Source organism: Bos indicus, chromosome 23 (genome assembly GCF_029378745.1).
Source record: "Bos indicus isolate NIAB-ARS_2022 breed Sahiwal x Tharparkar chromosome 23, NIAB-ARS_B.indTharparkar_mat_pri_1.0, whole genome shotgun sequence".
Lineage (NCBI taxonomy): Eukaryota > Metazoa > Chordata > Mammalia > Artiodactyla > Bovidae > Bos > Bos indicus.
The window spans coordinates 9356664-9382702 of NC_091782.1; the positions used below are offsets into that span (position 1 = coordinate 9356664).

The 26039-nt window shown below is 55.6% G+C and overlaps 1 protein-coding gene across 1 annotated transcript; it reads right to left on the reverse strand.

Annotated features, from left to right (window-relative positions):
• Positions 1-1200: 1200 nt before the first annotated feature.
• Positions 1201-26015, reverse strand: IP6K3 (inositol hexakisphosphate kinase 3). Its single transcript, XM_019985595.2, has 6 exons — positions 25669-26015; positions 15291-15655; positions 8271-8478; positions 7088-7263; positions 5617-5792; positions 1201-2605 (listed from the first exon to the last, which is right to left on the reverse strand). Exons 2-6 carry the CDS (start codon positions 15475-15477, stop codon positions 2186-2188), a joined length of 1167 nt encoding a protein of 388 aa, XP_019841154.1. The 5' UTR covers positions 15478-15655; positions 25669-26015; the 3' UTR covers positions 1201-2185.
• Positions 26016-26039: the final 24 nt, after the last annotated feature.

A 26039-nucleotide genomic window follows, 5' to 3' on the forward strand; every position in this document is an offset into this window, starting at 1 on the left:
CCTTCTCCTCTTGCCCTCAATCTTTCCCAGCATCAGGATCTTTTCCAATGAATCAGCTCTTCGCATCAGGTGGCCAAAATATTGGAGCTTTAGCTTCAGCCTTCCAATGAATATTCAGGGTTGATTTCCTTTAGGATTGCAGGTTTGATCTTACTGTCCAAGGGACTCTCAAGAGTCTTCTCCAGCACCACAGTCTGAAAGCATCAGTTCTTCGGTGCTCAGCCTTCTTAATGGTCCAACTCTCACATGCATACATGTCTACTGGAAAAGCCATAACTTTGACTATATGGATCTTTGCAGGCAAAGTAATGTCTCTGCTTTTTAATATGCTGTCTAGGTTTGTCATAGCTTTTCTTCCAAGGAGCAAGCATCTTTTAATTTCACGGTTACAGTCCCCATCCACAGTGATTTTGAAGCCCAAGAAAACCAAATCTGTCACTGTGGTTTGACTCAATTTTCTCACCAAGGACGCAGGGCATGAACCTCAGTCACAACTTTAGGAGGCCAAAGATAATCAGGTGTTACCTTGCTTGGAAATCCATACAATGTAAGCTAAAATGTAAAGAAGTTTTTATTATCCAGGCATTCTTTCTTTCTGCTGGTGTGGATTTTTTTTTTTTTTTTTTCTTTGCGAGAGGGGTGGAGAGGCTGTGTGGATTTTTGAAAGCTGATTGGCTATGAGAATACAAAAATTGCTTCCTTTTGCATTGTGTAAGGTTCACATGAAGAGACCACTTACTTCTCAGGTCTGATGCCTGCCTTGTGATACACGCACATTATTTTATTAGCCACCGTTTCTCACCCAGGTTCCCTGAAGGACTGCAGGAAATCACTGAACGGCTCTTGCAGTGGTATACTCTAGTCATCCATAAATTGGAGATACCATACAGTGTGATGATCAGAATCAACAACAGAAAGGGCAATGAAAGTGAAAAAAGTCTCTCAGTCGTGTCCGATTCTTTGCGACTCCACGGACTGTAGTCCATGGAATTCTCCAGGCCAGAACACTGGAGTGGGTAGCTGTTCCCTTCTCCAGGGGACCTTCCCAACGCAGGGATTGAACCCAGGTCTCCCGCATTGCAGGAGGAAACCAGTGAACTGTTCTTGTGGCGTATACTCTAGTCACCCATAAATTGAAAATACCATACAGCATGATGATCAGAATCAACAACAGAAGGGCTAATAAGGCACACCAAATAATCACTGGTGACCTCAGCAATTTTATTAACAAATTTATTTCCCTAATTGGGTAACGTATCTCAGTGCTTGACTCGAGTGCATTGTTATAGGTTTCTACACTGCAGGAGAAGGAATTAATTAGAACCATTTGCTCTCGGTTCTGCATTTACACTGTCCACCCATCTTGTAAACATTGAACCTGGTTTCCTGGGTCCTCCAGGGGCCTCTCTTCTAACTCCCCCACCCTACCCACCCCACCCCCAATAAATAAATAGAAAGCAAAGAGTGTAAGTTCACATCTTCCTTCTGCGAGGTCCACCCCCACCGGAAGCTGCACTTCATGGTCAGAATCTGGCAGAATCATCACTTCCCATAGAACCTGCCCTTCCATGGGCAAAAATGGGGAGGCTGGAGTCTCCGTTTGCCAGTGCTGTGTCTGGGATTTTCCTTGTCCATTTGGAACCTGGGGTCAGAGCTGGTGAGATGGAAGCTCTGTCTCACGTCTCCCTGCCCCACCTACCGCTTTGAGGAAGGTAAGAGACATTACTAGCCTCTGTCTGCCCCAGGAGCCAGCAGCCCATGCGAGCAGAAAAACCATAAACTCGGGAACATATTCTTCTAGGCTTCTTTAAGTAAGATTTTTTTTTTCCCTCACAGTTTGTGAAAGTGCAGCATGACAACAAGAAAGCGTCCTTCAGTGCAAGTGCTGCAGAATCTCGCTGTGACGCTGGCCCCTAACTCCTCTGCAGCTTTCCTTACTCCAGAAAAGCACCATTTCATACTCACATGCAGCCTGTAAGGGCCAGCATGAGCACAAGATGCCAGGGTACATGCATTACCTCCAGAGTTGGTGTCCTTAGCAGCTGTTAGTATAGCCTGTCATGTGGAGAGATGGCTTTTGAACATAGATATAATTATTACAGACCCATCTCAGGGGGGTCTAGACTACCAATAGGTCCCCTTGGAGGGCTCTTCTCCGGAAAAGTCCGGATGGGCCCAACAAGTCTCACTGTCCCTCATGAATACGTTGCAGGATCTGGATGAGGTTTTCCAGGCCAAAGATATAGCCTGGATCTGGTCCATCGTAGGTAGTGTGTTCATTCCAGGAGCCTTTGTATGTTGTGTGAGCAAAGTCGATCATCCGGACGTCGACTTTGATGACACTGCTGCCATGGGGTGTCTGTGGAGTCTCCTGCCCATCGTAGATGATGAGGAGAGAGCTAGAGTAGAACCGGTATGAACTCTGGCTCCTAATGACCGAGAGGAGGGCCTGGAGCTGGTGCTGGATGGGCTCCAGCAGCTCCATCCGGAAGCGGGTCCCATCGTGCAGGAACTGGTAAAGCGCTTGCCTGAAGCCCTCCACTGAGAGCTTTCTTCCGTAGTACTTGTCTTTGCAGAGAAAGTGCTTCTTATCGGTTTGATAAACCTTACATTACAAAGAAGATAGAAAATGTTAAGAATTGCAAACTTAAAAAAAAATAGAAATCACATCTGCTACAGAGGCAGCATCTGAAGAAAACTTAATACAGAAACACATTTCTAGAGATGCCGAGCAGGAATGGCTGCAGTGACTGGCAAGACAATCTTTCACCAAGACCAGTGTTAATTTTACACTTAAAAATGTTTTCTGTGCAAGGCGTTAATAGAAATCCAAGGTCCAAAGATCCTTCATCCTACAGAGGTGACCCTCTGCCCATGAGGAAAAGGTTTGGATCTCCTTTCTTGTGAATTTCCAATGTCAACCGCCAAATCATGATTTAAGTCCTGGCTTCTGGCCCTCTTCAAACATTAGCAAACCCAAGCCAGAAAGGTTTAGTGGGAATCTGAAATCACAGCCAATGGCCTTGGGAAGCCAAGTAAATTAAAATTTCCCCCAACAAAGTTTATGAAGTCCTTTCTCTGCAGAGTCTGAGGAAACTGTAATGGCTCCAGGGGTGGAGCAGGGTGAATTGTTTGAAGATGGAAAGACAGGCTAGATCAGGTGTGCCTGGAGTTTTCAGGCGGCGGGTGATGTTGAGGGGAGCCTGGATGGAGCAGGCTCTGCGGGCTGGTGGCGCCTCTCCTTGGCACCAGCTCCTCCCCGGTCCCCTGTCACGTCTTGGCCACCAGAACGAAGCAGATGGAGGAGAGATGCTGATGGGGGGAACAGTGGCAGCCGCTCCCATTTCATTCAGATGGCAGAGGCTGAATGGAGGCCAGCGGCTGGCACGGCCAGAGGGTGGACTTGGCACCCCTCCGCCTGGCACACCTGGGAAGGGCTGCCTGTACCTGGCCATGGCAGTTTCTCAGGTCTTCCCTGCCTTCAGATCACATGGCATCTTTACAGAAAACACGAGTGGAAAAAAAAAAATCAGAAAGATACGACAGACTTGGTGTTGATTTTGGAGGGCTGAAGATCAGCTGCTAAATTGGCCCGTCCTAAACACAGGCTAGGCCTCACTTTCCAAATAAATCAGATCAGTTTCAGAAGGTTTGAGGTCCAGAAAGAAATTCCATTTACACCACAGCGCATCACACTCCATCCTCTCGAGAACTACATTCCAAGCTTTCCTAGGGACATCTGTGCCTCAAATTTATAGATTCGACTTCCAGTTTCAAGGGGTGGCAGTTTCAATTAAGGAAAGCGATAGTGTTTACCATCAAATCCGTGTCTGGTTTTGCTTTGAGTAGATAGATTCTAAGAGGGAACCAGTAGAGAAAGTTTATTTCCTCCTGTTCTCCTGCAGCCCCAGCCACAAGCCACAAGAGACCAGCAAAAATGAAGCGTGGACTCTGGGCAATAAGAAGTCAGCCATTCCTTTGCTGGGCTTTGCTGCTTACGACTTTACCATTGCTAACCAGAACAGGTAATAATAAGCAGTAGAAAAGGCAGAGTAAGAAGAGAGAATGGCTGATATGGACTTGAAAAGCTGACTGCCTCCCAGCATCTGAGGAGGAGAGGGTTCAGCCTCATCATTCAAGAGAATGAGGACCCCACGGAGCACACGGGGAAGCGTTCCCTCAGTTCTCTCCCAGCCCTGCTCACACACTGGCATCAAAGGTCTGCGCTCAACATGGGCAGGACTCACGTGGCTAGGGCAGAAAGTTCCAGCAACCAGAGACCCTGAGATGAGTTTAAAACTGGTGGTTTTTAAAATTTTTTTTAAATTAAATATGTAAAAATTTTAAAAATTAAAAAATTTTTTATTTAAAAATTTATTGATCTACAATGTTGTGCTGACTTCTTCTGTTTAGCTAAGCAATTCAGTTATATATATAGATTCTTTTTCCTATTCCTTTCCATTGTGGTTTATCACCGGATATTGAATATAGTTCCCTGTGCTCTACAGTAGGTCCTTGCTGCTTATCATTCTATATATAACACTTTGCATCTGCCAATCCCAATCCTTTCTTTTCCCACCCCTCCCCACCTTGGGAATCACAAGTCTGTTCTCTGTGTGAGTCCATTTCTGTTTCGTAAACGTTTCATTTGTGTCGTATTTTAGATTCCACATATAAGTGATATTACATAATATTTGTCTTTCTCTTTCTGACTTACTTTGCCTAGTATGATAACCTCTAGGTCCACCCATACATCTGCAAGTGGCATTATTTCACTCTTTTTTATGGCAGAGTAGTATGGCATTGGGGTCACACAGAGTCGGACACGACTCAAGTGACTTAGCAGCAGCAGCAGTATTGCGTTGTGGAGAAGGCAATGGCACCCCACTCCAGTACTGTTGCCTGGAAAATCCCATGGACCGAGGAGCCTGGAAGGCTGCAGTCCATGGGGTTGCTGAGGGTCGGACACAACTGAGCGACTTCACTTTCACTTTTCACTTTCATACACAGGAGAAGGACATGGCAACCCACTCCAGTGTTCTTGCCTGGAGAATCCCAGGGACGGGGGAGCCTGGTGGGCTGCTGTCTATGGGGTCGCACAGAGTCGGACACGACTGAAGCGACTTAGCAGCAGCAGCAGTATTGCGTTGTATGTATGTTCCACATCTTCTTTATCCATTTATCTGTCAGTGGACATTTAGGTTGCTTTCATATTCTGGCTGTTGTAAATAGTGCTGCTATGAACACAGCGATGCATACATCTTTTCGAATTACAGTTTTGTCTGGGTGCATCCCCAGGAGTGGGATTGCTGGATCATATGGCAGCTCTATTTTTAGTTTTTGAGGAACCTCTGTACCATTTTCCATCGTGGTTACTCCAATTTACATTCCTCCCCAAATGGTGAGATTTTGACACCACTGTCCTGAAAGGTGCTCTTAAAAAAAAACCCAGCATGTCCTGGATCAGGATATGTGTTTCCTTGGGGAAAGGGGTGCTTGGCCACTGCCTCTGTTGCTCCCACAAAGTGAAGGCAACGGTGTCTGGTTGGGGGACACCCTTGCCTCCAGCGGACCTCCCGGGATGCCCAGTCCCGCGGTTGCCCCACCCCCACCTACCTGCATGCCACAGATGCGCATGCCCAGATGGGCCGAGGTGCTCTGCGCACACTTCCTCATGTGGCGGGCCTTCTTCTCCTCCGAGGCATCGTCCCCATGCTGCCGGGTCCCCATCTTCAGGTCTAAGATGCAGGGATGCTTGTACTGTGACACGACGTTTTCCAGCAACAGGAACCCTGGTCGCGCAGCATTAAGGAAGGCTTCCTGGGACACAGAGGCCACTTTCCCGCAGGAGGTGGTCAGCGGGCCTCTGAAGCCGGCTGGAGACCCCCCCACCCGCTGAACCCTAGCCCTTCAACCCTGTTTCTTTCACTACAGACCAGCCTGTTGTCTCTATGAAGAATTCAAGGCATTGACTTTGCAGGCTGCTCTCATAAGTCCATTTTTTTTTAGGGAGAGTTTATTAGGATGTGAGCTTCTGTTCCTTTCCCTTTTTGCTCTGAGGTTGAAATTTAAATGCAGGCATGAAATCTCTGGCAGGCCATGCCCAATTTACATTTTATGGCAGAAAATATGAAGGCTAAAACCTCCAGTCACTGAATGGGCCAGTACCTTTTGGGAGAAGTGCCTTGATATTAGCTTCAGAGATGAGTTGCAGGAATATTAATTTCAGCCGAATAATTATCCTGCAAAAAGCTTCTTAGGGATGCAGATTGCCGATGTCTTAGTAAGTACCTCAAAACCAGCCACCAGTTTGTGGGAAGGAGCCTAGTGGTGACAAAGGGGGCCTTCCAAGCCTGAATATGCTCCCTGAGTGTGTGGCAAGCAGAGGGGGACAGGGGAGTACCTCTCCTAAGGGTCCACTCCGCAGGTCCCTCCCTAAGAGAGGGGCCATGCTACATTCTCACCCATCAGCTCCGTGATGGCTGTGGGGAGGATTGGGAGCGTAAAAAGGAGGTTGAGGTATGGGAACCCACCCACTCACTGAGTCCCCCTGGCCCTGCTTCAGTGCAGCAATCATGTTTCCTAACTGCCCACAGAGACCCCAGCCCTGCCCATCCTCACCGCCCAGGTGGCAGAGACATGACCAGTGACCCAACAGAGGCACTCAGTTCACCCCCCACCCCACCCCCCATCTGCCTTCCTCAGCCTCTGACTTCTCTTTGCTTTCCTGGTGGCTCAGGAGGTCAAGAATCTGCCTGCAATGCAGGAGACACAGGAGATGCAGGTTTGATCCCTGGGTCAGGAAGATACTCCGGAGGAGGATATACTCGTGCCTGAAAAATCCCCTGGACGGCGGAGTCTGGTGGGCTTAGAACCCAAAGGGTCATGAAGAGCCGGTCACAACTGAGCAACCGAGCACAGCACAGCTCTCCTCCAGGGGCCAACTTGGAGGGCTGTGCGTCCCACTCTCCCTGACATCCCTGTCTCTCCCCGGCCCTGCCTCAGCACGGTTGTCTCGGTCACCCCCCCTTGCCCCTGCCTCCCCCACAGCAGCGTGCATGGTGGGCGGGCGGGCGGCCGGGGATACGGTGCCGCTTGTTCTCCGGGTACTCGGCACACAGGCGACTCAGGTGGGCCTGGTGGCAGTGGAGACCCCATGGGTTAAAGCTTCCCTTCTCCGTCAGGTTCCCATTCGCGTCTTCCACCAGCGAGGGGACTTGGGCCTTGAGGTGGAGCTCGGACCTCAGGAGCGCCGTGGCTGGGCTGTGGGCGAGGGGAGCACATGGCAGTCAGGACCTCGGTGGCTGGCAGGGGCCGTGGACTGCCCCTGACTACCCTCCAGGATGCCCCCCAGGACCTTGGTGCCTCCCTGTCCCGCTCAGGCCCCAGGCCCCAGGCCAGGCTAGGCTGCCGGCCTCGCTGGGTCTCTCTAAAGTCCAGAATAAGTCACACAGCATAGCGGGGGCAACCCTGCCTGGGATCAGAAGGCTGGGGGTTAGGCTGTTCCTGTGGCCTCATCGGGGGTAAGAACCACAGATCCACGGTCCACCCTCCTGCCCTCTACATTTCAGCTCCCCGGGTCTGTAGCAGGGAGATAATACACACCACTTCCTGACGCCAAGCCAGGAGGCTTAATTAGAATCTGCTGCGCTCCCTGGGGAAGGGAGGTACTTTCGTTGTATTAGCTCCCTTTTGTTTCCCATAAATGTTTAAAATTCCCCAGGGATGCCTTTCTTCTGAGAAAGGTCAGCTAACACCATCAGAGGTTTCGGAGACCTCTCCAAGGACCTCAGGTGCCCTGAGCCGCCTGCGTCTCCAGGGCCCCACTGGCCCCTCTCTCCTCACCTCGACTCGACCGCTAAGGAAAAGGATTTCCGAGAGGCATTAGCCACACTTTTTCCTTTATGTCAACTATTCTGGGGCTTCTGCTCTGCACATCTCCCCCCTCCAGACACACTCCATGGTCTCAGTGAAATAGATATTTAATTAAACAAATACACATTGAATGCCTTCTCTGTACAGGACTCGGCACGCTCACCCACTTTCGAGAAGAAATGCATTGAAATCCTCCCTCTGGAAGTGGCACCAAAGAAAATGCATTCCTTTCTTTGGCCACAGGGGTTCTGCTAGACAGAGCCCTCGTCTGAATTTGTCATTTTCTCGACTCTGGCCCCAAAGGGGAGCCGTTGGCCTTGGCACGGGCGTGAACGGTGCTGGTCCCCGCTAGGGACGCGCAGCCTGGCTTCCGGCATCCTGCCACGTGGCCTCACCTCTCCTTGAGCGAGTGTGCCCGCTGGGGGTGCTGCCACTGGGCGAGGGGGAGGGCGCTACCGCCAGTGGTCTGCTGGAGGGTCTGCCATATGGCCACCGCTGCCGACTCCGTGGAGACCGTGAAGGGCCCCCGGTTCTCAGTCAGGGGGTTGGCAACCAGGCTGAGACGGCCGCGGCTGTCCTTCTGGAGGTGCACGGTGATGGTGCCTGCAGAGGGGGAGGGGTGGACATGGTGCGATGTCCTTTCAAACCACAGTTTAATGGCAGTGGTCAACCTGCCCCCTTCCCCAGCTCCTCTCTCTAGAAAGCGCTCTGGGGACCGGCCTGACACAGATCCTACTCTGGAACGAGCCAGAGCCCATGGAGCCTGCCAGAAATGGCCGTGGGCTGACGCTTGCACAGCCCCTGCTTCGTGGCCTCTCCCTGCCCCTTCACGCTTGAAACAGAGCAGCTGCGTGCATTTATTTCATCCTCGCATTCCTGCTCCTTTGGGCACAGCCCACATCACCCAGGCACCCCGTGGCACCCCATTCGGGTCCAGCCTTGGGGCATCTGAGCTGGGCTTCTGCAGAGAAGAGCCCCACCTGTGAGTGGCAGTGAGGGAAGTCGGGGGGGGGGGGTGGCGCATCTCTTTCTGTCTCCTTCATCACCCTTGCCTTCTCCTCCATGTAATCATGATCTGAGCAGCTTCTTCCAGGAAGCCTTCCTCTAACAGCCTCCTGCCGCCCGGGCTGCCCCTTCACCATCCTTCCCGTATCCTTGGCTTTCACACTGAGACACGTGATACACACCCCATGAGGATTATGGACAGAATGTGGTTCTTTGGTAGAAAATAGAAGGAAAGTGAGATTTTTCCAACGGTACCTTCTAACCATCCGTGTTTGTGTTTGTTTATTTTGGCCATGTCACAAGGCTTGTGGGACCTCAGCCCCCCAACCAAGGATTGAACCTGCAGTTCTAACTACTGGACTGCCACGGAACTCCCTAACCCCTGGTGTTTGTAATCCAAGCGTGACCTCCTCCTCTGGACGCTGGCTGTGACAGCAAAGGACATGCGGACCCCCCAGGAACCCGTGCACTAGCCGGGCTTCTCCTCTGGGACATTGGCCAGGCCAGGTCCTAGGCTCTGGCTGCACATTCACGGCTCTGTGGTCATCCCCCATGGACTTCTTGCTCTGATGGCAGGGTCCACGCCTCCCTCCGTGGGGCCTGGCATCCAGTGGGTGCCCAGCCTTGCCAGAGTCCCGGTGAAGCCAGAAGGTACACTTGATCACAGCCCAGGAGACTGCCACACGAGTGGTTTTATGAAAACTGGCTCTCTGTAAAGTCCTTGATGGCCCCTCTCCCTGCAGCTGGCGCAGTGACGACTCCTCTTGGCTCTCTCACCTAACACCCCGCTCTCCGTCTCTCTCCACCCTGCTTTGTGCCCGAGGGGCTGACTCTAGCGTGTACCTGTGGCTTCCTCACCTGCCAGTTGGGCCAGTGAGGGTCACCGGTGATAGACAGCGGGGAGGAGGAGAAAGGCTGGGGGCTGCATCCCCCGGCTTCCCTCCCTGCTGCCCCATGGCTCTGCGCTGTTTCGCTGCGGCCCCCTTCTTGCCAGGTCAGCTCCACCATGCCCTCACTTGGCCTTTCCAGCCCAGGGGTGGCTGTAGCTTTCCTGTCCCGCTGGTCCCTGGCTGCCTCGCCATGCCCTCACTTGGCCTTTCCGGCCCAGGGGTGGCTGTAGCTTTCCCGTCCCGCTGGTCCCTGGCTGCCTCGCCATCCCTAGCTGTTTCCCCTCACCTCTTTTTTGTTGGCCACGTGACATGAGGGATCTTATTTCCCCAGCCAGGAGCTGAACCCGCGCCCCTTGCAGTGGAAGCACACTCTTAACAACTAGGCCATCAGGAAAGTGCCCCCAGTTGCTCCCTTCATCCTGTGTGCAGTTCTGCCGATAGACCCTTAAAGAATAGTCTTTATTTAACCCCCTGGCACGTACCACTTATTTTCTGCTGGGACCCTGGCGGGTGGGAGAGTGCCTGCGATCGCATCCTCCCAGGCGTTTATTACCTCCCTCAGGCACTGGGTCACCTTCCCGGCCTCTAAGTGGTCATTTCTGCTGAGCCAGCCGCCGGGGCGGCTGCTTTCCCCACGCGAGGTCCTGCCGGGCCCTCCTGGGCTGCTCAGCGCAGACACTCCTTTGCAGGGCTGCCCTGTCATTCGCTCTTCAGGCCCATCTACGCCTAGCTCAGCGGTCTCCCCGGGCCAGGCCTGTCATCTCGGGTTCTCAGAGCCCTGATTCTGCGGCCTGACGGTGACCTTCGTTTCCCTCCAGTTCCTTAAAAATTCTGCTCTTCCTTAGCTCATCCCAGACCCTAGTATCCCGTGGAGCAATCGTGATGCTAACGGTCACAGCGCCCTTGAGCGCAGTATGCTGTCCTTCACCTGGACGGCCGCCTGCCTCTCTAGATGGAGCCCACCCGTGCTGTTCTTGCTGGTGAGAGCAGGGGGCTGGTGGCGGCTGGAGACACAGCACAGGAGTGATAACCGCTGCCTGCTCTTTTACACCTACTGTGTGCCAGCATTATGTGAGTTTTGTTTACTGCTAAGTTAGTGTCTATCGCTAAGCCTGCAAGGCGTTGACTGTGGTCCCCGAGGCTCAGAGAGATTGAATAACTTGCCCCAGGTCACACGGTCGGTAAGGGTGACGGCTGTGCCAGCCATGACTGTGGGAGAAGGAACAGGCTGCCACACGAAGCCCAGGATCTCTCGGGAGAGTCAGGGTTGTCACGCTGTGTTTCCCCGAGTGTGGCTGATGAGGACATTCCTGCTGTGTCCCCAGTCACATGTGGCTGGTCATTCTGTTCCGCGGGAGCAAACAGCGAGGCCACGGAGCCACCACCTCATGAGAGGCGATCAGTGTCAAGAAGCCCAGGACATGGTGCTTCATTTCCAGCCTTGACCTTGCGGTGCTCATCCCGGGAAGGAGCCCCCCCCAGCCCAGGCTCCAGAGCCCACTCTCCAGGTGCCAGGAGAGGGGGAGCCCCACGGCCTCTGTGCTGGTTCTTGGGGAGCTTGGAGCCTCCTGCTCGCTCGGAGAGGCAGGAGGGTGTGCCAGCCAAAGGCAAGACCCTTTTGGATCTCACAAAGTTCAAGTTACCGTCCGGTGGCCCCCCGGCCTTTCCCATTTGTGAGGCTAAGGTGACGGGCCTGCCAGAAATCAAGTTCCTGGGGAGCCCTGGGCCCAGGGGGCCTCCCTGGAGGGACAAGAAATGTGACCTTCACCTGCTTCTCCAGGCTCCAGCTCTGGTCTGATCTCATCTGGTCTGAGTGTCAAAATAGATGGAGGTGAGCAGAGGAGCAAATAATGCCAAACCAGTAAAATTCAAAAGTCATTTCTATTTGTCGTGTCGTCCGGGCGACCCAGCCAGACTCCTGTCTCTGCCTTCTCGCTCCATCTCCCTGCACGCCTCTGCATGGCCATCTCCCTGCACGCCTCTGCATGGCTCCGTGTCTCTCTCTTCCTTCCCTCTCTCAGCTCAGCCCAGCCCTTCCCTCTGAAACCTGGAACCATTGCACAGAGTGTTGTACTAGTCGCTCAGTCGTGTCCAACTCTGTGCGACCCCATGGGCTGTAGCCCGCCAGGCTCCTCTGTCCATGGGATTTCCCAGGCCAGAATACTGGAGTGGGTTGCCATACCCTTCTCCAGGGGGTCTTTCCAACCCAGGGATTGAACCCAGGTCTGCTGCACTGCAGGCGGATTCTTTACCATTTGAGCCACCAGGGGAGCCCCATAGCTCACAGCAACCTTGCAGTCTCGAGATGCCTGTCCTTGACAAGAGCAGCCACTCAGTGGGATTCAGATTCCCTGAGGTTTGGATTGTTTCTTTGTCAAGAGCCTTGTTGGCCCCAGCCTGGCCTCCAGCTCGCCTTGGCTGTCTCAGACGCCCACGGGCTTCCAATACACTGCTGCCCCTGCCCAGCCAGGCGGGTGGGAGATCCCAGCCCCATCTGCTTACTCACCAGCCCCCCAAGCACCTCGACTGTGTCAGCTGGGCAGACGGGAGCGCTCCCTGACACACCCAGAGCATCTCAGCAATTCCGATTTGGCCGATCAGCTTCCGTGAATATTCTGTCATGTATTTATTTTTAAGCTCATGAGGACATTAATTCGCCGACGTCTGTAATATGAACCTGGCTCATCCATTATCCAGCTGGACCTAGGAGCGTGTCCTTGCTCGCCCGAAGCTGAGGGGAGGAGGGACAGTTTCAAGATGCTCTCAGGCCATGCTCTCATGCCCAAGGAGTCCAGGCGCTCTCCGGGTCCAGGGAGGCTGCCCCGGGGAACGCAGTGCCTGCCCAGCACCCCAAAGCCATCAGCGTGCAGGCGTGAGACGGAAGAGGGTGGGCTCCGGGGCATGCGGCGGCCACATCAGCAACGGCCCCTCTTTCCGGGCTGGTCCCATCAGGATGGAAAGGGAGACCCCTGCAGCGGCCTTGTGGGCACTTGACTCACTAGCTAAGTGACCCTGGGCAAGTCACTTCCCCTCCCTTGCTGGGCTGAATGGCTCCAAGCACTGGCGTCTGGGGAGTCGTCTCTGCAGGGATGGTCGTTGGAGGAGCGGGGCTGGGGGCCGAGAGGCCACACTTGGGAGCCAGACTTGAATCCTGGCTCCATTCTACTGCTGTGTGGCCTGAGGCAAGTTGGGTGACCTTTCTGGGCCTGTTTCTTCCCCCATGAAGTGGGGACAACAGGAGTGTCTTTCTTAGAGTGTTGTCAGGGTTAAACAAGTCAATCACAGAAACAACTTCTAGGGTGTTCGGCACTGACGCTAAAGGTTGATCAATAGGACTTTTCTTGATTTTTTTTGGGGGGGAGCTGCATTGAGCCATATTTGGGATCTTAGTCCCCAACTAGGGGTCGAATCTGTGCCCCCTTGCGTGGAGGTGTGGCGTCTTAACCACTGGACTGCCAGGGAAGACTTGGCATTACTTTTCTTAACCGGGGAAGGAAGAAGCCTGCACAGCCCAAGGCCCTTCAAGGAGGGACCCTTTCCCATCCCCAGACCCGACCTTCTTCCCTCCTGCCCCAGGGGTCTGAGGGCACGCAGGCCTCACTTCTGGGCCTTTTTCTAGTGTCTCCTCACATGTGTGTTTCCTCGGGTGGCGCCTGCACCCTGGCACCGGACAGCCCGTGGTATGGCAGATGAGGGGATCAGCGTTCCTCATCGTCCAAGTCTTGTGTTTGGGTGTCAGGCCATCCCGTGGGCTCCACCTCACCCTCACCCACAGCCGGGCTGCATGGTCTCCCCTGATGGACATCCTGGGCCTCCCTGATCTGGCCTCTCCTGACTTGTTTGCAATCATAGTCTCCAAGTGAGGACTCAAATTAATCTACGGAGTTAATGGGGCTCCAAGGCGGGGTGGGGGGTGGGTACCAGGATGGGCCCAAGCTGAGAGGGAAGCAAGGCAGAGGAGTAGTCTGGACAGCTGACCAGTGCCCGAGGCTCCCCAGGGCAGGGGAGACGGTGCAGGCAGATGGGGAGCAGGGAGGGCCCTGGGGTGTGGTTCTGAGACCATCAGCTCTTCCACTTCCACGGTCTGCCTGGGGTGGCCCTGGGAGCCAGTCTCAGCTCCAGTGCTGCGTGGGACCAGCAGGGAATGCTGCGGGCAGGAGGGCCCCCCTCCAGAGATCCGGCCGCCCCTCTGCTGGCTTGAGTTCACTTGTGAAGGAACAGCTGTTAACTCCAGCAGATGTTCTGACAAGGTGGGTGGTGACCCACAGCTGATGGGCAGCACCGGTCAGTGTGCACCAGCCGCCACCCCATCTCTCGTGTGTCTTGTGTCAGACTCTTGAGGGGTCCTGGCTGCCCACGACTGAAGCAGTGCCCAGGGCTCACGGCCTTGGGCCCCTCTCAGTGGGTCTGAATCTGGACGCTGAATACAGATTCTGGGCTCTGACCCAGGGATTATGATTCACAGGTCAGGAATGGGGCTTGGGAGCCTGCATTTACACATGCACACACACACACATATCCACATACATACATCAGTGATTCTGGTAAACTTGTTTGACCCCAGATCGTTCTTATGGGAAACACCAATGTATTAGGTTGCCCAAAATATTCGTAAGATGATATGGAAAAACCAGAATGACTTTTTTGGCAAACCAATAGACGGATCCCGTCCTTCCCAGTTTTCTCCATCTTTGAAATGCAGGTGTTTTTAAGTGACTTGTCTGAACGTTATCATCGCTTTCACTACAGATATTTGCACAACGAGGGCAGAAGCTTAAGGTCACAGATCTCAAATCCTTTAAAGGAGGTCTCCTCTCTGAGCATTCCTCACTTTGTGGGGCTGGCGGCTGGCAGAGTCATGTCCTGAGCCCTGAAAGCCACTTTTACCAAAGGCTGGGGGTGGACACAACAGCCTACCTCATGGATGCCAGCAGCCGCCCAGAGTGCACGCCCCCCGCCACCGGAGGCCGGCAAACAGCAGCCCTCCCCACGCAGCCTTCTCTCCCCAGACCTTGTGCTCAGATCTGGAACACATGCTGGGGGAGCAGCCTGCACGCCGGCTTTGCCCCTGGATGACAGTGGGAATTCTGGCTTCCCAAACACACTGTGAACCGGCTCCTCCATAACCTGTTCCAGACCCAAGGCTCCCGCCATCCGCCTGGGTCACACAAGGAAGGTCTCCACCCGTCCTGTGTCTACCAACCACGGTTGCAGGACCCGGGCACGGCGCACCTAAGGCACAGAGCAGAATGCCCCAAGGTGGGGTGGGGCTGGGGGTCACCTTATCCCGTTCTCAATCCCTCGAAGACTGGTGGCTTGAGCTAATTTACAGGGGATGCCAAATGGCATTACACTCCAGGCCTGGGGGCTGGAAGAGTTCAGAGTACCTGGGGCGGTGAAGGCCAGCGCCTGTGCAGAGCGGCAGGTCTCCATGGCAACCCTTCAACACACCACGGTGCTTGAGGAGGTAGTGGGGGCGTGCGGAGAGGCCAGCCCCTTGGGGGCTGCCTGGACACTCACCTTTGTACTGCGGGGTGAAGCGCTTCATGGCCAGTGGCAGGGACTCATAGAACCTCTGTTCCCGGGAGATGAGGGGCTTGCACACCGTGTGCTCATCATACCTCATCACGCTCAGGTGCCCCCCGACCTGGTGCAGGAAGGGCTCCAGGGGCACGCCGGGGGCGTCCACGCTGTCCTGCACCACCATGCTCCAGCGTGGGAGGGCGGGGTGGCTCCCTGCAGTCCACAAGAGGCTTCGGGGTCTGGGACTGAGGTCGCAGCTTCCGGACAGAAGGTGGGCTGTTAGTAGTCCTCAACTTTCCTTTCTCAGCCTTGGCTAGAGCGCAAGAGTCTTCCTGGCTGAGGGCTCTCGGCAGTGGGGGTCCCTGGAAAACAGAGGAGAAAGGGAAGGGATGTGAGGGAGACCGTTTGGAGGGGACGAGGGCACCTGAAGTTCCCAGCCACCCCCCAGGTGTTAGATAAGACCGTAAACAGGCATTGATTTCTTCTGGAATCGTCTGTTACAAGCAACTAATAACAGTTTCCGCCTCGGGGGAGCAGGGCTGAGAGGGAGACTTCACTAAATACTATTTACAAGCGCCTTTTGAGTTTAAATATTAAAACATTCAAAAAACAAACAAAAAATCCAAAAGACGGTCCCTAAGATTACAAGCTTGAAGAGTGTAGCGAGCATGTCTGAACTGCTCACGTCCCATGGCTGGCCTTCCCCTTTGGAAACTTTGGTCCCAGCCCCAATGAGAAGAGAGTCCCTGCTGGTGGGGACTCACCATCCTGCAGGGGCTGGAGGGGTGCAGGAATGTTTCATTTTGATATAGCATATACATAAGCTGGGCACCATTTGGGCCCCACAACATCATTGCTGTGTGACCCAGGGAAGTTACTAAACCTCTCTGGGCCTCATTTTCCCCATCTATAGAACAAGATAACAATGATACCCACTTCACAGAGTTAGGGGCAGAATTGAGATATAAAGGCTATGAAAATGTTAGCCCAGTGCCTGGAGCTAAGTGCTTGATAAATGTGATCTATCATGATTATTTCTAGCATTATTGCCCTGGGGATCAGATTTTCTTACCAGTCCTGAGAGGGCCAGCTTTATCACGGATGCTTGCAAATGAGGAAAGTAAAGCCTGCAACGGCTTGCTGGGGCCCACCTCAGGCCAGGAACAGAGGCAGAAGCTAGGCAGGGGCTCCTGATTGGGTCCCCCACCGTCCGCTTGCCCTTCACCCTTTGTGAGGTCTGGCTTGCCAGACCTTAGGCAAACGCTGGAAACTCTGGCTGGAAACTTGGCCCCTAAAGACATCCTGACTTTGGGACTTTGCTGGTGGTCTAGCGGTTAGGACTCTGAGCTTGCAGTGCAAGGGGCCCCGGGTTCGACCCCTGGTCAGGGAACTAGATCCCACATGCCACAACAGAGTTCACGTGCTGGAACTGAAGACCCCACGTGCTGCAACTAAGACACCCAGCACAGCCAAATAAATATGTTTTTAAAATATAAAGATGTCCTGACTTTGTCTCAGGAGAGAGCCAAGGAGACACTGCCAGGGGAGGCTCTTGTGGCCGCATTCGTCATGTTCGAGAGGACAGTCCTGCGGTGGTGCCGTCACCATGGAGTTATTAATACTCTCGTCTGCTGGACTCCCGGCTGAGGATGCAACCAGGCTGTGCAGTGCTGGGCATGATCAACTCTCTAACTGACCTTCAGTCCAGACCATGGGCATGGCTGGCTGCCTCCACACGCAGCAGTGCCTGTCACTTTGTCCAGGCCCCCAGCTCACAGAAGTCCCACCATCCACTTGGATCTCCAGCGCCAGGAGGCATTGAAAGCCTCAGCCTGGCCCGTTCACGGCCCTCCACCCCGTTTCCCTTCCGAGGGGAGCTCTGTGGCCTGCTGAGCAGTAACCAATTCAGGGGTGTCTTCTGCCTGTTCTGTGCAATTGCTATGCCGGATGCATGACTAAAGCGCGACTAGGGAGTCTGGGGGTGCTGGGCAAGGCCTTGGGGTGGGAAGGACTGGGGCCTGTTGGGGAGGGCTTTTCCCAGCCCTGCTCTGAGAGCCCCCTGCCCACCACCACCCGAGGTGAGTCCTCCTTGGGATGTGCCCCAGGAGCTGAGAGAAGAAGTTGGGAGGCATGTAAATGTGAGGAGAATCAGGGATGGGTTGATACTTTCGGTCTGGTTATCAGATAAGACATTGCAAGTTGCTTGGCAAACCTAATCCTCCCTGCAAACTCCTGCCGAGGCAGGAAGGAGGAAGGAAGAGAAAAACCAAGGCGGCCCGATGCCTCTTCTCTCACTGGGCTCACTTGGGTGCCAGCCTTTGCCAGCTGACCTGTCCCCAGGTCAGGGAGGCAGAGGTGCAGCTGGGAGGCAGAGAGACAGCCTGCTTGTGAAGTTCATTTATAGCCACTCCTGGAAGGAGCCAAGGCCCTGGCCTGCACAGTCTCCCTGGGGGTCAGCGCTGGCCAGACCCACACTCACCTCCTCAAGCCCAGCTCTGCCCGGGAACCCAGGTGGCGTCCCCAGCAGACCCTTGTGCAGCCACCCAGGGCGGCCCCTCACGCTTCTCTCCCCTCACCCGGTCTCCCAGAGGAGCCCTAAGGACATAGATGTTACCTTGCAGTGTGGGAGGAGATGGTAACAATAAATGGGAACAATAATGGGAACAGTAAATGGTAAAAAACACAACACAGGCAATGTCCCGGGTGTTTACCTACATTCACCCATGTGAGCCTCACCGCTGCCTGATGAGGGAATTAGTGTCATCAGCCTTTTATAGGTGAGGAAAATGAGGCACAGAGAGGTTCAGTAACTTGCCTGTGTGCACCCAGCTACTCAGGGGAGACCAGGGATTTGAACCCAGGCACACTAGCCCAGAGCACAATCACGGGTCGTCCTGCGGAAATGCCGGGGGCTGCTGTTTCTCTACTTCGAGAGTCAGGAAATAGAGCCCCAAGGAGGCTGGGACTTGGCCAAAGTCACTCACAAGTCACTGGCTGTGATGACACAGGCACTTGGGTTTTCTTGTCCCCAGGCCTGGTTTCTCCTACCCTGATACCCTTTGGCCAGCCCTCCCCCCACCTGCTACAGTGAGTGCATGTCCCAGTGGTGGCTGGGGTCCACGTGTCTGCAGAAATCAGCAGGAGGGGTCAGGTGAGGCCCCCTGGAGCTGGGCCTTGCTACTGGCCTGCATGGGGCTTTCAGCTGAGGGGGTGTCAGCTGGATCTGAGAGGCACTGTCCGTTCCCAGAGCCTCCCCATCCCGTCACCTGCCACCCGCACGGTCAGACGTTCTCAGGGGCCCTGGCCGAACCTCCTCAGGGAGCCAGGATCAGCCAGAAGTTCCTCCAAGATGGCCCCTACACAGCAACGCAAACCCTCCGGCCCCCAGGCTTGGCAGCAGCTTTTTTAAAATGCTGACTTGAAGCTGGGGAAAACTGAGGCCCTTCCGCTTAAGGGTCACCTTAGGGTATGGCCTGGGGCAAGATTGAGGGTCCTCAGGCTCCTGATGCAGATTGTGGGAAAGGGGCGCAGGGAGGACGAACGGGCGCGGGGGTGGGAGATAGAGGGGCGCGGGGAGAGGCACGGAGGGGCGCACGGGGGGAGGACGGACGGGCGGGGAGGGGACGGAGGGGCGCGCGTTGGGGGGTACGGAGGGACGCGCGGGGGAGGACGGAGGGCGCGCGGGGGGGACAGACGGGAGCACGAGGAGGACAGACGGGCGCGCAGGGGAGGACGAAGGGGCGCGTGGGGAGGACAGATGAGGGGCGCGCGGCGGTGGGGGACGGAGGGGCGCGCGGCGGGGGGAGGACGGAGGGGCGCGCAGCAGGGGAGACGGAGGGGCGCGCGGGGGTGAGGGACGGAGGGGCGCGCGGCGGGGGGAGGACGGAGGGGCGCGCTGGGGGGTGGGGATAGACGGGCGCGCGGGATGGAGGGGCAGTGGCTTAGTCCCCTGGCTTCCTGCCTGAGCCGGGCAAGTGGGTTTGCTGCTGCTCAAGGAGCCGCTCTGTGGCTTCCCCCAAGCGCTGACGCTGACCTTGGATTCCCAAGGAGGCTGAAGTTCCCATCGGTCGCTGTGGGACCGAGCTAGAGAAGGCCTCCCTTTCCCCCATCCCTCCTGCCGAGTCCTAAATGAATAATTCAGGCTGACAGAGCTTTCTCAGCCGACCTGCCTTTCACCACTGGACAGGCACTTCAGTCAGTGGCCAGAGCCTCAGCCCTGAGCAGTGCCTCTGGGCCCAGGAGTTATGGGCAGGAGTGTTTGGTGCCTAGCTCTGCTCCAGGCCCCCCACCAGGTAGCTGAGACCCCTGGGGTGAACCAAGCCTTGGTTTACCGCCACTGCCACCGCCTTCGCAGGAGCTTCACAGCCCCCTTTGGAGAGTCCGTTTCCCCGGCATCCTCAGCGCTGGGGCTTTGTCACTGCATGGGCGGTGCCCAGGACCGACTCCTGTGGCTCGGCCTGGGTGCTGGGAGGGCGGGCGAGGCGCTCGCCGAGGCAGGACCTCACAGCCCCTCTGACACGCCGAGGGGCTCCCTTTAGTGCTTTGTGGGGACACACAGGGCCCTCTACCCAGCCCAGGCCTCCTCTCGCAGACCACAGCCCAGACCTCCGACTCTGAGTCCGTCCTGAGTGCTCTCTGGGGAGGAAGTGGCTGAGGGAAGATGGAGGAGGGGAGAGGGAGGGCGAGGCACCCCAGCCTGCGGAGTTAGAGCCCCCGCCCCGGGAGGAACGGACAAACAGCCCCAGATCCCTGTGTCCTCCTGCCCCGTCGCTGGGTCATGTCCTGAATGAAATGACTCCAGGAGGACTCAAGGGGCGAATTTCTCTAGTGGGGCCCAGCCATGGAGCTGGGTGTCAAAGGAGGCCCTGGACCAGCTGGTTCACTGCAGGGGTCTGAGTGACGGCCAGCCTGGTCTGAAAGGAGGGTCACGGACAGCAGGGCCTGCCGGTGTATTTGGCTCCCTGGGTGGGGACAGATGACAGCAGCGGTGAAGCCAGGAGCAGGGACAGAGGCCACCCATCGAGCTGAGGTGGAAGAGGGCATCGTGGCTCAGGGCTCGTCACCACAGGCCAGCACATATTAGTTCCTCTTCCTGGGAGACTTCGTTGTGTATCTGACTTTCCCTCCAGGCTTCCCAGGTGGCGCCAGTGATAAAGAACCCGCCTGCCAAGGCAGGAGATAGGAGTTTGATACCTGAGTTGGGAAGATCCCCTGGAGGAGGGCATGGCAACCCCCTCCAGGATTCTTGCCTGGAGAATCTCATGGACAGAGGAGCCTGGCGGGCTACAGTCCACGGGGTCGCAAAGAGTCAGACACAGCTGAAGAGACTGAGCACGCACACACGCACGCAACCTCTCCCCACAGGCTAAACTGGAGTTCATTAAAAATTTCAGAAGGAACACCTCGTTTAGAACTTGTCTCTCCCTTTTTAGGGAAGATGGCAGGTGAAACCACAAACTAAACTTGTAAGGGTTCAACGTGGACTAAATGAGTCACGAACTCTATCTTATCAGAGGCTGTCAGCTCCTTGTATCTGGAAACTAGTTGGTTGACTGTGGTTATTGTCAAAACTGTTCCCAAATATTCTGTTTTTTTTTTTTTTTCCCCCCTGCAGGAACGTGGTATGACTGCACTTCCCTTGTCCTCTGAAGGTACGTCGGCCAAAACATGATGTGCTTTGGCTAACATCACGTGGAATGGAGTGACGGATGCCACTTCCGGGAGGAGCATTTAGAGCAAGCAGTGCCCCGCATACTCTTTGCCTGGCCAGGATGATTTGGGAAGCACAGTCACTTCCTCAGTGACGGTCATGACAGAGAAAGCAATCCAGGTTATATTAGGCACTGAGGTTTGGGGGTGTTTTTGTCACACAGCACAACCTAGTCCGTCCTGACTAACTCACCAGCTGACAGCCAGATACCCAGTATGGAGCAGCCCCAGGCTTGAATACATCCTCTGTGTTGTAGCCACTCCTGTGAGGCATCCACGGCGGGCCACTGGCCTTACAACGTCCCCCTCTGTTTCTCAGAATAATTTTCAGATGGAGACAAGTGGAAGAGCTTTCTCAGGGTCCAGAGAGTGAGCACCAGTGCTGAAATTCAGCCACAGTGAATCTGTCTCCTTCCAAAGCTGATGCCACTCTGCCCTACCATGGGGTCCCCTTCTAAGAGGGTGGGGCACTCTGGGTGCCTCTGAGAGTCCTGAGACCTGAGTGGGGCCCAGGCTCCTATCTGAGACCCTCTCTGTGCTGTAAGCCTCAGCTGCCCACATCAGCAGCAGGAGCCCACTGGGAGCTCACACTTGGCAGGGCGGTGGGGGTGCCATCCCTGGGGGCAGGGTTCCACGAGGAGCCGGGCAGTGTGGATTCACGGTGCCACGGGTGGAAGACTCCCTTCCGTGGGCCACTCAAGCCCTGACCCAAAGCCACACCAGCAGCACCAGCAGCATTATCTGCAGACTAGAAAAGCAATATCCACAGCTTGCGATCATTTCTCAAATGTATCTAAATGCTTCGGTGTTTACCAAAATACAAATTCATTTAAAGGCATTATTAAGTTCCTAGTAGTTTTTATCATCATCTATTTTCTCAATCAACAGATACTAAAAGTCTAATGAATATCGCAGAGGGACTCCTAGGGAACAAATTAGGTTGAAAAATGCGTCCTAGTTAGAAAGGTTAGAAGAGATATTGCTGAGGGACTGGGGCAGGGGTATGAGATGGGGGAGATGGAGGCTGGGCCTGGGGGAGCTTGAGGAAGGCCTATTTCAGGGTGCGTGTGTGCAGGGAGCACAGTGAGGAAGGGAAGGACAGGCAGGGAGATGGGACCAGAGGGAGGGCTGAGTGGGGAGGCAGAGGTGGGTACTGCTGGGGTCCAGGCAGAGGAGGTCTTACCCCTCCATCAGTCTAGGCAGGAGGGGGTTGCCTGAGAACACCGAGGTATGAACGCTTTCTGGACTGTGTCTCAGTAGATTGAAGGGGGAGAGGTGCGCTCTGGGGAGGAGATAATTAAGAAACAGCTTGCAGCAAAAGAAGACTGCAAAATAAAATGTGTCGGGCAGCAGACTCAGAAGCAGCATAGTTTATGGCCTGCCCTCTCGCCTCTGAAGCTCTAAGGTACATTTCGCAGGCCACTCAGAGCCAGAGGTTTGGTACAAGTACCACTCAATGTCTCTGTGATGCCCAAGGGAGCATTTTTTAATCTATTAGAGATGAGAGGACCCAAAAACCATTTAAAACCACTTAGGTTGGAATGGGCAGGAGCATTTTGGAGTTGCTCACATGGCAGAGTGCTGTGTATCATCTGAGACCATCTAGGCTTGGAAGGCACAAGATTATTTTCTGGGGAGAAAAAAAAAATCAAGTTTTTAAATCCATCCTAGAAATGACTCAAGGGCTGTGGGACGGCGAGCCCCACGGTCCGCACGGTCCCAGTCCAGTGGGATCAATACTGAATGCTGGGGACGTCACACATCACCTTCTCAGTTGTGGCTGAAAGATGTGGCTTTGGAGAGCATCTATTTCCCGGGGAAGGCTTGATTTCCAGAGTCACAGAGCAATACTTCATCTTCCTGACTTATTTCTGAGCTGATGTTATCCTTTGAGGGAAGATATTCTTCCCCGTCTCCTTTTCTCTTAACATTTAAAATCTCCCAACGTTCCTCCAGCTTGAGGACCTAATGCGATTTTAATACAGCTATTATTAGTTTAGAAGCCCTTCAGCCCCTGACAAATGTCCGTAGCAGCAGCGACGATGTTCTGATCTTGCTGTCAGGGCGGGAGACGCATGGGGCAAAGATGACTCAAGAGCCCAGCGCTGCTGGAAGGGCTGCTGGGGCCAGCGAGGATGGGGTGGGGTGGGGTGGGGTGGGGTAGGGCAGGGAGGGCTTCTGTCTTCCCAACCCCAATGGAGCCGGACCTCATGATAGCACCTTGGGACCTCGGCCCCGCCATCCCCCGGGCACGCTGGGCACCTCGCCTACCGCCCCTCCCAGGCAGGCTTGTCTCCTGGAAACTGCTGCCCCTGGAAGCTTGGATACTGGAGAAGCTTGATGGGACCTTGGACCCTCCTCCCAGGGTCTGGATATCACTAGACGTCCAGACCACATTTTCCAGCCTCTGACACCCTTCCCCACACCTTTCTCTAAGTCACATGACCAGCCACCCGCCGAGCCAGAGATAGATGGTCTTGTCGGTGGTTACTATGGAATCTTCAGGACTCTAACAAGAGATAGGTTTTTGAAGGTCAAAACACAACAGTGAGGGGTGGAACAAGCCTGCGTGTGTGTGCGCGCAGTCACCGTCCTTCGGGCCGTGGAGCTGAGCTGGGCAAGTGTGAAGCGTGAGGCTTTGCCCAGCAGAGGGCAGCAGCAGACGGGCCGGAACCACCTAGAGAGGAAGCACTTGGACCGGCACCACCTTGGCCCAGCGACTAGGGTCCCTTCTCCAACGGCCCTGACTTTGCTCGGCCTGTCCTCAGAGAGCTGGGACAGCAGCTGAAGGGCCGGTGAGAGCACTGCTGAGGATCCGGGAGCCAGGCTCAACTCACAGGGGAAGGACCTCAAAACCAGAGACGGGGGCCGGCCGAGGAGGTGGCTGAGCAGAGTGGAAGCGTCTTCAGCATCTACACCCCACTGGCTCCTTCCCCCGGGATGGGCGGACCCCATGCCCCCTTCATCTGCCATCCGGGCCGGCCTCCCCAACCTGCTCCCTGAACAAGCTGGTGCTTGATTCTCATAAAGTTGACTCCTCTTCCCCAGTGGCTGCTGATGAACGAGACAGCAACCACACGGGAAGGACGTCTTAGGCGCTGTGCTTGGAGCTGGAGGACGCAGGAGCAGGCTGTGGACCACGAGGGGGTGGGGGGCCTCAGCCTGGCCTGCTGCCCCCAGGGTGTCCTGGGGCAGAGCACTGGGAGGACCCCTGGGAGCCGCAGCCCCGTTGCAGAAGAGGGGTTTCTCAGATCCCTGATAAGAAGCTGACTTTGTAGGGGCACGAGGGGGCGAGGGTGCCTGGACGCCACGCAGTGGGGCCCGGAGCCCTGGGTCTGCCTAGACTCCTGACCCCTTCCCCTCCAGGCCTCAGTCTCCCTCTCCGGAATAAGCTGCTGAGCCAGCCCAGTTCTCACCCTCCTGTGGGGCAGCTGGCCATTCAGTTCAGCTGGTCACTGTCGGGGGCGGGGTGGGAAACGGGGGTGGGGAGGGTGAGGGTTGGCTGAGATGCTACCAGACTGAAAGCGGGGGTCCTCCCCCCGCCCCATTGGATCCTCGTCTAAACAAAGCATTGAACACCATTTAGGAACAACTGGGGAAATTGGAACGTGGCCTGGACGTAGCCATCCTTGGGGAGCCAATAATATCGTCAGTGGGGTAAAGCACTGGGGTTACATAAGGACCTGAACTGAGGTGCTTTGAGGGGAAATGCTGTGACGTCCATAGGTTACTTCAAAATACCTTAGCCTTAGAGAATACAATGAAGCAAATGCGGCAAAACTCAGACACACTGTGTAAATCCAGCCGCAGAATATGCAAATGTTCATTGTGTCATTCCTTCTATTTTTTTCTTGTAGGCTTAAAGTTTTTCATAGTAAAAAGGCTAAAAAAATAAACCAGCAGCTCTTAAAAACCGTAGAAGCCTGACTCTTGCCTGGTGGGATCCAAATCTCCTGGGAGGGACCCACCCTGGATGTTTTCAAGGCCCCCAGAGAGCCTGAGGACGGTGGCAGGCTCAGGTTCAAGTCTCAAGTTCCCTGGGGGTGGCCCCAGGACAGCCCATGGGAAAGGGGACCCTAAAGACTGCCCCTGCCCAGGGCAGGGGGTGCCCTGGCGGTGACACACCTCTGTGGCCGTGTCCACGCCCGCCCCCGCTCCACCGAGGTGCCCGCGCCCCGGCCCCAGCCCCGGCCCCGGCCCCGAAGGTGCTGATGTCATCCGGTCCCGGGGCCCCTCCCGGCTGCTGGAACGAGATGTGCCGTTCCCGGGGCCCTTGCTGCCCAAAGCTCCTGGGACAGCTGCCCAGCGTGAAGGGTTAAACCCAGCAAGGGCTCCAGCCCCTGAACCTGCCCTCACAGCGTCCCTGAAGCCCAGCCCTGCCACCTTCACGCAGGAGCCCAGATTCCAGAACAACATAGGAGGGGGCCGGAGGGGGTGACTCCCGGGGGAGGGGAGGGCAAACGGAGAGGATCCAGGGACAGAATTTCTATGCTGCTGAGCTGTGCCAACAGCCCCCATGCCCCCAACACAGACGCACACGGACACACTGGGGCCCCTCTAGTCGGGGGGTCCACCTCTGAGTCCCACAGCGTGAACAGGCCTCGCCCTGGCCCTGGCACCATCGGGGCCCTCCCTGCCCAGGCTTATTCCCCATGGCAGCACTTACCGGAGCTGCACCCCGGGTGGGGCCACGGGGCTGTGCGGGAGACAGGGGTCCAGCGGAGAGCGGTCTTCCCAGTCAGTGACCGCCGGCTGGCGTGTTGGGCAAAGGCCCTTCCCAGTGCCCCAGTGTGGAGAAGTCAGCGTCCATAATAGCACTGGCAGAGCAGGCTGCCCAGACTCAGGTCAGCCCGCAGGGCTGGACTGCAGAGGCCCGGGGCGGGGGGGTCACCTGACCCTCTGGGAGGGCCAGCAGGGGCTGGCTGGCGTGGGCAGCTGTCAGCTGGTGTCGGGCTGCCCTGGGGCAGGGCCAGAGGGCCTGGGAGGGAGAGGGAGGAAGGGGAGGAAGGGAGGAGGGGTCTGGAGGGATGTCAGGCC